We start from the raw sequence: 12,778 nt of genomic DNA, 5'->3' as shown, positions 1-12,778 counted from the left end.
TCACATACAAGGAAATTATGAAGCCTGAATTAAAATCCAGGTTCCTCCGATTCAGTTGCTCCTATGCTGAACCACTGTGCTATATTTAGGTAAAACCCACACTAGTGTAATTATTTTCTGAGCCTGTTTGAATAAAATGGAAAATAGGTCACTAGCTATACATTTCTGAGTCTGAAATATTCCTCAAGGATTCAGATTTGGCAAGACTGGGGGATTTTACCTCCTATTGGCCGGGCTTCCTCGTGATTTATTGACTAATCTACAGAGAAAAACTTGATGCATCTGATGAAAATCAGTGATATTGTACCTGGGAGAAAACCTCTCTTACATATTTCTTGATGGACTCCAGTGTCTCTGAAGCATTTGCAGATCTGGATCTTTTCATTTCTCTAGTCTTGGCTAAATTTTAAAAGTTACCGACACTGTAAATGTGTGTTAATGTGGCACAGGACTCTCCACGTGACTTTTTGTTCAGAATATTCCTATCTTCAAACATCTTCATGAAACCTGGTTGGGATTTTATTTAGGAAGACTGCTCTGAATTTTAAATTAGTTTATGAAAAAATTGACACCTTTACAACCTTGGACTATTACATTCATTTATAGGAAATTGACATTTTTTACATTTGCATTTAAAATTAATTTACAGATCAAATGACACCTTTATAGCATTGAGTCTCCCAATGCTATACTACTTGTTTCTCTAGTATTCAATCTGTATGCCCTTTGTATTTTAAAAATCTATATTTTTTTTCATATCAGTTCTATACATCTCATATTAGGTTATTTCTTGTTAATGCCACTTGTTAAAAAAGAAAAAAGTTAATGTGTAAGGTTTTTTGTTTGGTGTAGCAGTTTCATATTTCTCCTCTAAAGATATATAATGTTTTTGAATGTCGGGCTCTGTTTTGTTTTTTTTTTTTTAATGCTACAGAATTTTTTGTCACACTGATGCAGGTATTCAATACAAGTAGGCAATAAAATATTCTTGTTCAGTACCTGATAATAGCCTGGGTAAGAGTCCACATGGCGCCAAACTGAATCATTGCTCACCTACAGTCCTGTGCATACAGTCGGCTCTTAATAGAGAACCTAGAGAACCACTGTGGAGCTGCCCATGGCTCTGGGTACCCTGGGGCGGGCACAGATAAAACAGCCTGTTTTAAACACTGTTTAAACACGGGCTGCGTGCTGCATCTAACAGCCTGTTTCGAGTTGAGGGACAGAAGGCATGAGCAATTGCATTGGGCTCATCCTTAGACGTCATTGGCTGCTTCATCCTCTTGTCTGTGTTGCAAATCAGACTGACTTCACCCTAACTTCTACTTAAGAGCCAGAGTATAATTTTACTGTTGCTCCTGAGGGCCCTTTTGTTGTTGATTTGGTTACGCTTCAGAACTTTAGTTGTGGTTCCTTATGCCAAATCCTGATCCATTTGATTCTATTTTCTTTATCTTTGAAGCCTGTATAGGAAGACTAAGACTAATAGTTTCTGCTCTGAAACAAAATCATCCCACAGCTCTGCATGTGTCATTAAAGCAGATCTGCCAGCTTTACAAAACTGTCTTCCACTCTTCCTCTTCCTCCACTCAGAACTTGTGCTGTTTTGCTTAAGTGAAACACAATTATCCCCGGTTCTGTTTATCTTTTCAGTCTCCGTAGATCTTTTCTCCTTAATTCCCTAAATTTTCATTCTACTTTGCTTGCTTCCATAAATGACTATCATTCTCTCTTTTCCACTTCCCTGGAGAAATGTGGCTTACAGGAGCTCTCTAATTACTCAGCATCCCATCCCCAATCACAGATCACCCCGTATGCTGGGCTTCACCTCCTCCTTGTGTCAGCAGCCGTTGTTGGCCTTCTTCTCCCTTTGGGAAGCCCCTTTCTTGACTTCTGAGCCTGCATCAGTGTGCACTGTGGTGTATAGCAGAAGACTGTCATCACTTCTTAGGTCTCCACTCTTCCTGTTTCGTCTTCGTCCCACCCCATGTAAGCTCCCGCCTTCAGTTGGCACATATGTGGGGTGACGCCCTCATCTGCGTCTCAGTCCTTAATTCCCAACTCACCCTTCTATGGCCTTCTGGATGTGTCGTCTCTTTAGGTTCTTTTGTTCCCCCCTTTTACATATATGCAAAAACTCTGTTCCTTTCTTCAACCCTACCCACTCCTTTTGCCCCACATTCAGCATCCAAGCCCTGCTGATCTCTGTTGCATCCGCCCACCCCCTACTTCATTACCAATGTAATTGTTCTAATTCTGGCCTTCTTTCGCTCTCACCTAGTCTGCTAAAACCCTAATTGTTACCCCTGCCCCAGGGCTCTCCCTCCTAATAAACTCTCCCCTCTGCTGCCCGGTCATCCTTCTGAGACATAGATACTAGTCACAGCACCCTCCAGCTCCTGAGCGTCATTTGCCAGCTCTCTTCCCACCACAGGCACACACAGAGGCACTTCCCCGGAAGGCGGCCCCATTCCCGAGTGTAGCATTCCAGGCCTTCCGTGGTTTGGCCCCCGTAGTCTTATTTTTCACCATCCTCCTTCATACCCCTTCCAGGCCATCTGAAGCAATGATTCTTCCATGCTGCCACGATAAGCAGTGGAAATAAATGCTCAGGCTCTGGCATCCAGCAGGTATAGCTTTGAACCCAGGCTCCACCTTCCTAGCTGTGTGACGACCTCAGGCAAGTTACGTAACCTCTTTTCAGCCTTGGTTGCTCACTTATAAAACTGGAATAATATATTACCTACCTTACGACATTATGAGGACCAAAAGAGAAAATCCTTACAGAGCTCTTAGCACGATGCCTGGTACGTAGTAAGTACTCAGTAAATGCTACGGGACGATAATGTTGATCTCATCATAATTATCATTCTAATTAAAATCTCTTTGGGCAGATGTGGTGCTGGGTCTCTTTACCCTCTAAGTGTAGCAAGCTCTTGTCACTGTCGCTTCGTGTCATTCCTTGCCTGGATCACCTAAATCCTAATTGCACTTCAGTCACCAGTTGATGCATAATCTCCCCAGATTATCCAAGTCAGCAGAAATCTCTCCCTCCTTTGAACTGCCATGGCAACGTGTCTGGACTTCAGCTCTTATCTCACTTATCTTTTCTCACGTGCCATTTTTTGTATTCATAAGGAGTCTATTTCTTGGACTCAGTCTTTCCTCTGCTTGCTGGTTGTGTAGCCCTAAGGGTAAGTTGCTGTATTAGTTTGCTAGAGCTGCCATAGCAGATATACCACAGACTGGGTGACCTAACATAGTTTATTTTCTCACATTTCTGCAGGCTGGAAGTCGAAGACCAAGGTGTCAGCAGGGTTGGTTTCTTCTGAGGCTCCTTTTCTTGGCTTGAAGATGGCCGCCTTCTTACTCTGCCTCACATGGTCCTTTCTCTGTATATCTCGGTTTCCTCTAGTTGTAAGGACACCAGTCACGTTGGTTTAGGGCTTACTCATAGGATTTCATTTTACCTTAGTTACCTTTTAAAAGGTCCTATCTTCAAATACAGTCACATTCTGAGGTACTGAGGGCTAAGACTTCAGTATGTGAATTTCGGTGGAACACAGCACAGCCCGTAATAGTTGCTTTAATCTTTCTATGCCTCAGTTTCCTCTTATGTAAAATCTGGAAAAACATATGTTTTGAGTAGACTGAAGATATGTATACATGCAAAGCAACACCCTAATAGCCTATGATGGATGCTTAAGGAATATTTATTATCTCTACTCCTGTTTCAAACTCCTTGAGAACAGGAATTCTTTCTCACTCATCTTGTGTCTTTATTGTTGCTAGGACAAACTTTGAACATGATTGCTATAAATATTTGGTGGATAAATATATGAACGAACGATCAAGTAGGAGAAGTGAGCCTGCAATAGGTATATGTGTTTCTCTTTAGATGCATCCAGATAGTGGATAGCAACTAAGATTTCAGTCACAAAGACGATACTGAGAAACCTGAAGACAAGTCAGTCTCCCCACTGTAAACATAATATGCCACACGGAGCCAGTTCCTGTATGGAAAATCGTCACCTGGCCTACTTGTCACAGACTCCAGAAAGTCACAGGGAAATGATTTGTGACAAAATTGCCCACATACAAAAAGCAGTGTCTTCACACAGCCAGAGCCTTCAAGTGATGAGGGACACAGAGACGTCACGTGCACAATAGGTGTTCCTGTCCACTGTCTGCAGATTCAGCTCTCTTTGATCTCTGCAGAGGAGGGACGTGGGTAAGGTACTGTGAATGGATAATAGACCAGGAGACTGAAGAGCAGCAGTAGTGCACTGCTCAGCGATCAAGTCACGATGGTGCCCAGACATCATGCATCTGATGATAAGCATCTTCTCTTGGTGCCTTGGAGTCTCTCATTTCCTTCCAGCTTGACTCCAAAGAGCCGATTCATCTTCAGCCCCTCTCCAATGTGCCACTTTGAGTCTGTAGGTTCTTTCTTTCTGAGCCCACCAGAGGTAACTAGTGCGACATTATTTTTTTCTTAGTATCACTGCACTCTTTCTTCCCACTGCCTCTGTTCCCTGCAGCTCTCTGAAGGGAACTTTTGCCTCATCCTTAGTGATTAGACAGACTTCACTGTGCGATGCTAAAAGATTGGTATCTGTCAATTGGCTTGGAGTCAAGGGAGTTGAGTATAATTTCTTGTTTTATTGTATATAATATTAACTTTTGTGGGTATTAGTTATGATATCAGATAATGAATAAGATAGCAATTCTATACCTAACAATCATACCCTTTAATAATGTTACCACTTGGAGATGTATAAAAGGTTTGTTACGAGGTCAGATGTAAAACATACAAATGTTACCCTCTGAAAGAATGTAGAAAACTAGAATTAGAAATCACAGCTTTAAGCCCTTTAAGCAGCCTCTCAGAGTTGAAAGGCAGCCTAGAGACGATGCAGTGAAGTAAAATGATTCTCAACTCTCACCACACGTTTTAATCACATAGGAAGGGGCAAATGTAGAAATCTTATTTATCAGGAGTAAGATCTAGAAGTCACTATGTTTGAAAAGCTCTGCAAGCAGTTGTAACATGCCACCAGGGAGGAGAGCCATCAGTTTAGGAGCCAGAGGAGAGGAAACCAATGTGTTTGGAGTCACTGTTTGAGCCCCGTGCTGGCTGCTGTACGTTAGCTGTCTCTTTGATCCTCGTAACAAGTGAGATGGTACGACCAGTAGTGACTGAGGATCACTTGTCACATGTGATACTCAACTGCCCCTTAGCTGCTGTTGGCAGCACTTGGTGAGTGTGCGTCGCGTTCCTGTTCTGTTCTTCAAGAAGATCCATGTATGTGTACGCTGACTGCTCGCCATTCTACCCGTGGTAGACACGGTCTTACCCACTTTTGAGCTTTTAAAAGTCAGCCTCAGGTTAATTCCAACTCAGCGAATCTTTCCCAGCCCTTCTGCCCCATGAAACAATTTTTAAAATTGTATTCATTTTCACAACATGAGAACTCAGGTCCAGAAGCACAGACATAATCCTTACTGTACCCTCAGTGCTGTTACTAGGCCAGGGCCTTTTCATCTCTTCATTATGGCTCCCATCAGCAACCCCCCCCCCCCCCCCGTGTCGCTCGGAAAGACGCAGGTGCCAACTCACAAAATACTCAAGGGCTGCAGGGGTTGGTCTTCCCACCTGCCTGCGGGTCACAGCAGCCTGGGAGCAAAGCATGGCTCTTCTGAGCCCTGGGAGCAGTGGAAGCAGAATGGCTTCGTGTGGACCAGAAGAACACACCAGCCTCCCCTTCCCACTTTAGAAGGGCCTTTTGTGGGCCTTTTCGTGAATACAACCCAGGTTTTTCCTACCACTTCTGTAGAGTCACTCAGGAGAGATGAAGGTGATGGGTGAAACATGATTTAAGCAAGTACAGAGAGGGAGTCTGTGGCAGTCTAAACACAGGGGAATACTGCCTTCTCCATAGTTTGAATGTGTGGAGAGAGGGAAAATCCTAGTCTGTTTTTAGGAACAAATGTGTATTGACTAAGGTATCAAGTTGGTAAAAATGGAAAAACGATTTGATTGAGAGAGTTAAAAGGATGAACATTTTTCTTTGTTTTTTTTTGGTTAACGTTGCTTCTCATATTAGATAAAAATGAATACTGCTACATGGCTTCTTTATAGAAGTAACACATGATCTATGCAGAAGAAACAAAAAACACAGCAGAAAAGAAATCTGTAACCCTACCACCTCAAAAGCACTACATTGGTGTCTCTCTTCTACATGATGGTCAGGGATAGCAGCGGGAGAGGCGTACGTGCGTTTACGCATCTGAGAGTTTTTACTTCACGATGTGTATTGACCATTTCCCACCTTATTTTTATTGGCTGCATAATATCTCATTTCAGGAGCATACTCAAATGCATTTAATCTATCCCTTCCCAGTGCATGTTTATGTTTCTAATTTTTATTTCCAGGTATTAAACTGTACTTTAAAGACCATCCTTACAGCTGGTTTTGATTAGCACAAGCCATTTTGTGAAGGCACGCACGTTGGTTGATAGGATCAGAGGATCTGGCGAGAAGTAGTTTGGTATGATATTGACCCAAATTGTGCATGTTACCATGATAGCATCTGCTAAGCTGTCAATGTCAGCACCATGTCTGTGGTCTGGTTCGGTGACGTCACTGTATAATGAAGATTCTGAAGTACGTTCTGTGTCAGCCTTAGTTTAGATGATATAAAAATATATTTGAGACAAGGAGTAACAAGTTGAAGTACAGTAAGAATGTAATTGCTTATAATAAATATAGGCTTAGCTTCAAAATAGCTAGCTTAAAATTCCCCTTACAGTGTGCACTTTAGAGACTTCCACTGATGATCTTAGAGGTGAGGCTCCCAGCCATTTGCTGGAATGAACACACATTGTTCACAGTTTGGGCTGTAATTGATTTAATGCATATTTTTACTACTTTGACATTTATCTTGTATGAAAAGAGCAATTCTATACACAGATAATATGTAAATATAATACGTAAGTCCATAAAACGGTGTTTGATGAGCGATCTGATTTTTTAAGAGAAGAAAAAGTAGCTTTCATCTAAGTTTGCATGTCCTCTGGCAGTTGTTGGAATATTGACAGAGTTATGAAGTACATCATGCGAGAGCCTGTGTCCTCTCTGCCCCCCTCCTGTTCTGACAGGCAGATTCGTGTCTCTTTATTTAGATACCACTTGACTTTCATGTTATGGCTGCCTTTGTGTGCTTGGCTTTGAGTCCTGTGGCGGCGGTTGATTGTGCTTCAAGGAATGTTTGTCATTTTCATGTGAGGACTTGGGTGAGGCCAACAGAAGCCTCTCTGTGTTGGGCCAAGTCTCTGGTCTTTGCTCTCTTTCACCCTCCACGTGAAGGAAATGGAGCCTGATCCAAGTCCTCCCAGGCAGTAACTATGTTTTGATTCAAACTCATAATCACTGTTTTAATTGATGGGACAAGGATTGAAACTACAGTCTGTTGAGAATAGAATATTCTGAGCTCCTTTGAAGAGAATCACTCATCTCTTTCTGAACCACCCCGCGTCATACTAAATCTTTTCTTTTTCTCCCTTTTAGGCAGGAGCCTCCCAGGTGATTTTCACAAATCCTTTGGAAATTGTCAAGATCCGTTTGCAGGTGGCTGGAGAGATCACCACTGGTCCCCGAGTCAGTGCTCTGTCTGTCCTGAGGGACCTGGGCTTCTTTGGGATCTACAAGGTAACTCTTTTCAGTCATTTATTTGCGTATATGCTCATCTCCTAAACTAGCAACTGCTCATAGGCATGAAATGGATTCCTCACATTTCTGTACCTAGAGAAGATCTTCTGCTGGAGCTCATAGGGTACCTTCATGCCAGTTAGAAGGAGGTGTCCTTTCCTGCCATCTGCCAAATAACTGTCCTTAGAAAACATAAATCAAGGATGAGTATGATGTCATGACCCCCGCAGACACTGTTCAGTGCACAGCTCTTTGCCGCAGCACTGGGTGGAGTTTTGTTTGGGTCTGTTACTGATATAAAAACCTAATTCTCAGCGCTGTTGTCTATGAAAGATAGCTGCCAGGGTCACAGGGCACCATCTTTCGGGAGATGGGCTGAGCTCGGTTTACCCACGCGCACGAAGCCCATACCAGATCAGGAATTTATGTTCCGATCCTGTACGTTCCAAACCTATCCCTATGTGTGCCTTTTCATAATTATTCTGCATCTTAACCATTTATCATTTAGAAAACAGTTTTTCAGAATGATCGCAAAACCAAAATTACAGAAAATTCTTGAATTTGTCATTTACACTCTTCTACCAAAGAAGTTGTAATGAACTAGAATTAGCTTCATATATGCCCTGTTATAAGGCTTCATCAGACATTAGGTGTTCACCAATTTTCAATGAGAAGATTAAAAAAAAATGTTTCATGGCCAACTTGAATAAGTAAACCTTTAGGGACATAGGAAGGTAAGTCAAACAACTACTTAAAATGTTGGTTTTCATTTATTTACACATAGATATATAAAATCACATTACATAAAATTAATATTGCTTTTTTCTGTACACACATATCAAGAAATATTTTATTCAAGCTTCTCATATGAATTTTGAATCAGCGTCTTGATCACCACTTAATTCACTTTTTAAATCAGCCATTCACGTGGTTTTGGAAAGTCCATTGTCTTCATTTTCGTTCCAAGCTGTCAAGAGGAAGTCACTTTTGGACTGTGGGCAATATTGTCCCTAGAAATTTTGTCCCACAGACACATAACATTACGACAGTTGCTTTCTTTCTTTCCTATTCCCAATTTATCCTGTATGGATATATAATGGTCCCATATGTAACATATTGCTTTTTAGAGTGAACTTTAAATGCCTTGCTCTGACATTCAGCACAGCATTTGTAAAAGTATTCCCCAGGAATACTTTTTTACCCTTTTCTTTTTAACTCAGTTTTTTAGGTGACCTTGGTGAACATCCAGTGTTAGTAATAATTGAGGTTGTTTCAGGTAAATCTGCCTTCCCCAAATAGAGCTCTGTACTTCTCAAGGTCAAGTGGTTGGAAGAGTACCCCAAGATCTGAGACTCTGTGAGGATCAAGTATTATGTGACACCCTCTTCTCTGAGGTTAGTGTTCTGGGGGAACCTTGCCTTAGACTTAGGCATCTTGTAGCGTTTAGGAATAAGCATGCTGATTTTTTAAAGTAGCACTTAAAATGCTCAAGGTGATTGCGCGGTGGAACACAACACGATAGCTGTTTCATTTACCAAATTGTTATCCAGCTGTGAGAAACAAACAGTATTGTCATGAGGCATAGCATTCATCAATTTGAAGGAAAATCCTCTTCTGTTCTGCATTTTTAGTCTCTTGCAGACTATCACACGATGTCGCAGCATGTCAGTTTGACAAGCTGCCAGGCAGTCTTTCAGTGGGTTGTCTGGTAAAAAAGCACTTAGGTACTGTGGCAGTGACTGCTATCGAAATGTCTAGATGGATAAAATGGTAAAAACTTGTTTGCTGACACAGAAACAGAGACTGTTAAACTACCTGCAAACGAAACAAGACTGAGTTTTAGTCCTTTTCATCTTCACAGTGTTTCATAATCTTAATCCCCTTGAACACCCCTTGGAAGTAGTTGGTCTCCTAATTTTGTAGTTAGGAGAATAGAGGTGCCAACGGTGGTATCTGAGCTGAAATTGAGGCTCAGAAGTTTCTTGTTTCCACTTTTGTACTAAAATGGCTTTCCTGAAATGAGCAGGATTGCTCAAGTTTGAGCAAGAGACCTCTCCCATATAAAGTTAGTTTAATTACTAGCCTGGTGGTTTAATCTAGTTCAGAGGCATTCCACAGGCCTGGGTGCTGCCTTTCAAAACACTGCTTTTGGTGTATTGGTAATTACCAGGTGAAGTCACTAACAATTTGAGCTTTGAGCTTCTGGAAACTTGATTGCATTGCGAGAGAGTGACCTGGCAGGCAGTCTCCTCCGTTCTGCTGGCCATTGGTATCATCAGCTAAACTCCCTGAGACCTGCGAGGCTGGACTTGATTCAGCAGAGTTCCCCTCTCCACTCAGTCTGATTGGTCTTGTATTACCACCCTAGCTTATCCTCATTTGTTTTATCCCACCTTCCAACCTCAGCTTTTGTAGTTTATCCAACCTCAGCTTTTGTAGTTTATCCTCATTCGTTTTATCCCACCTTCTAACCTCAGGTTTTGTTTCTTGTGAGTTTCCTTTCTCCAGGCTCACCTACCTTGCCCCACCCCTCCATGGTCAGAAATCACTTTAGTGGTTCTAGATCCCACCTTTTAGGGGCATCACAGCTTTAACATTGCTATGTAGTTTACTACGTTGTTGTTGTTGTTGTTTTTCCGGATAGCGCTCTTCAGTGATAAAGCTTTTCTCTGTTTCTAGTCTTGGTTGGGTAGAAAAATGCGAATGACCTGTGGTGACTAATACTTTTAAATCTGGTATGTGTCCCTCTGGGTGGGTCTTGAAAAAGAGAACTTCTATCCTAGTTTCAGGTGGGACAGGTAATCTTCATTTTCCCTCCCTTGGACCCTTTGTTTGCTGTTGTTAACATGACAATGCGGGACCCAGGAAGGGTTGAGTGTAGGCTCTGTCTGTGTGTTTAGACCTGCAGTGCTCAACCTCACTTAATTGGACTTAACCAGGCTTTCTGTTTTTCTCCTAAATTGACTTGCAAAATACCCAACTATTCTGCAACTTTCCAGTAAAAGGTAATTAGAATACTTGCTTTAGAAATACATTTACAACTGAAAAAAAAAAGTGGATGTGGTAAACATTTCACATTCCTAAAGTTAGAAATAGTTTAGAGCAGAAAGAGTGAACTCTGTAAACAAAGTACCCCCCATTATAGTGACATTGTTATAGCCCGGAGTAGGCAGGTGATTGAAGTAAAGGCAGGATAATTAATTGCCTTTGAAAGAGCTGTTTGAATATAATGTAGTTTTTTAAAATCTGCAACAGGTACTACTTTTCTTAAGAATATGTGAGGTGGTATTTCCCTTTCACTAGGTAACTTTTGTTTTATTACATAAGCCCCTAGAGTATAAGTAAAATAAATTCTTATCTAAGAAAGTGATACACATCTACTTTTGAACGGTACCTTTTCCTTAGGAGCCAACAGAGCTTCAATGAGGAGAAAGATTATACCTTCTGAGTGGAATAGAATTTACTTAACATTAAATGGCGGCACAGCTAAGATAGACTGAAAGGTGCATGCATGCTTCTGAAGCAATGGAGTAGTTCGTGGCTATTTTTAAGAATGAAAAATGGTCAGTGAAGCAATAGTGGCAACGATCCATCAAGCTTTGTTGAAAATTGTTTTCAGGTTGTGTAATCACAAATTAAACATTTCCATCTAAAGCATGGAAGGTCACCAAGGAATATGAGCTCTGTCCACTGTTTTCGAATCAAAGGCCTCTGTCCCACTGCATTTGACAGAGAAAGTCATCCCTTGGTACCCGTGGGGGACAGACGCTCAAGTCCCTTCTATAAAATGGCGTAGTACAATGAATAAGTTGGCCCTCCGTATCCACAGGCTTCACATCCAGTTGTATTTTCATCCGCATACGTGCGTGGTGTGTATGTGTGTTCATTCATCGCGTGTATATAAATGAATCATTGGAGCTGCTGTTCATAATATCAGAAAGCAGGTGATGACACATGTTCTTGATTATTCTGCTAGTTATCTCAAAGGGATATTGTTTGGTCTTTTAAAGTAAAATACAAGTTTATGTTTCAAAAAAATGATATAATTCAGAAATGTCTTAAAGTAAAATTTTCTCTTTACCCCTTACCACCCTATTCTCTCTTTAAAGGATTACCACTGCTTATGTTTTTTATATATCTTTAAGAAAAGAAAACCTTTCTATTTAAATCTGTATTTATTTCTCTCCTCCCTCTCTCCCTTTTCTCTATCAAAAATTGTACACACACACACACACATCAATGGTGTATCTGTGTTTTAACAAAAACAGAATCCTCCTAAACACACAATATATCTTAATTCTCTTTTCTCATTTTATTTAATAACTGTATATAAGTTTCTTTTCAGTTTGTTTGTTTGTTTTTAAAGCAGTTTCCTATTGATGGGTATTTAAGTTGTTTCTAGTTTGGGGACATCGCAATGACAGGGTGAACATCCCTGCATATAGTGTGACATACTTTTGTGAGTATATACAATGAGTTCTTAGCAATCCCTGCATATAGTGTGACATACTTTTGTGAGTATATACAATGAATTCTTAGCAATGAACTTGTTAGGTCAAGGGGCATGTGCATTTTTTGGTGTTAGTAGATTTTGTCAGATTTCATCAGTTTATCACTTTTATCTTGGTAGCATACAAGTACGTAAGAATAATTTCTCAAGATAGCAGCTTTTAAAAATACCTGCTTTTATGAGCTCATGGCCCCATATGAAGAAAACAATTGTTTAGTCATGGCTTTGAGGACATCGTGCCATGCTAATTTTCTATCACTAAGGGACACTACATGGTTTTACAACCACCCGAGTGGCGGTTCTCTTCTGATTCATCCACCTTTCCCTTTCACCCAGACCTCTGTGAAAGCCTCCTCATGGGTTTCTCTATTTTGATTCTTGACTCCGTCAGATCCGTGGTCCCCACAGCAGCCAGAGTGATGTAGTTAAAATGTAAGTCAGGTTAATTCAGTCACTGGATATACGTCTCTTGAGGTCTGACTGTGTGCCTGGCACTGGTCTAGCCATTTAGAATGTCGCTGTGAAAAGCCAAGCCCCTGCTCACTTTGGTGGGTAG

At 41.1% G+C, this 12,778-nt stretch overlaps 1 protein-coding gene across 1 annotated transcript in view; it reads left to right on the top strand.

Annotated features, from left to right (window-relative positions):
• The window catches only part of SLC25A13 (solute carrier family 25 member 13), a gene marked incomplete at its 5' end in the record, with an annotated part of 203,471 nt that overhangs the window by 165,285 nt on the left and 25,408 nt on the right, over nt 1-12,778 (top strand). The window contains 1 exon segment of the mRNA XM_082662488.1: nt 7,572-7,712. Coding sequence (XP_082518614.1) covers nt 7,572-7,712 — 141 coding nt within the window.

The sequence above is a fragment of the Grampus griseus genome, assembly GCF_964374135.1.
Source record: "Grampus griseus genome assembly, chromosome: 9".
Lineage (NCBI taxonomy): Eukaryota > Metazoa > Chordata > Mammalia > Artiodactyla > Delphinidae > Grampus > Grampus griseus.
Note: the sequence above shows the minus strand (reverse complement) of the source record. Positions and strands in the feature narration are given on the sequence as shown.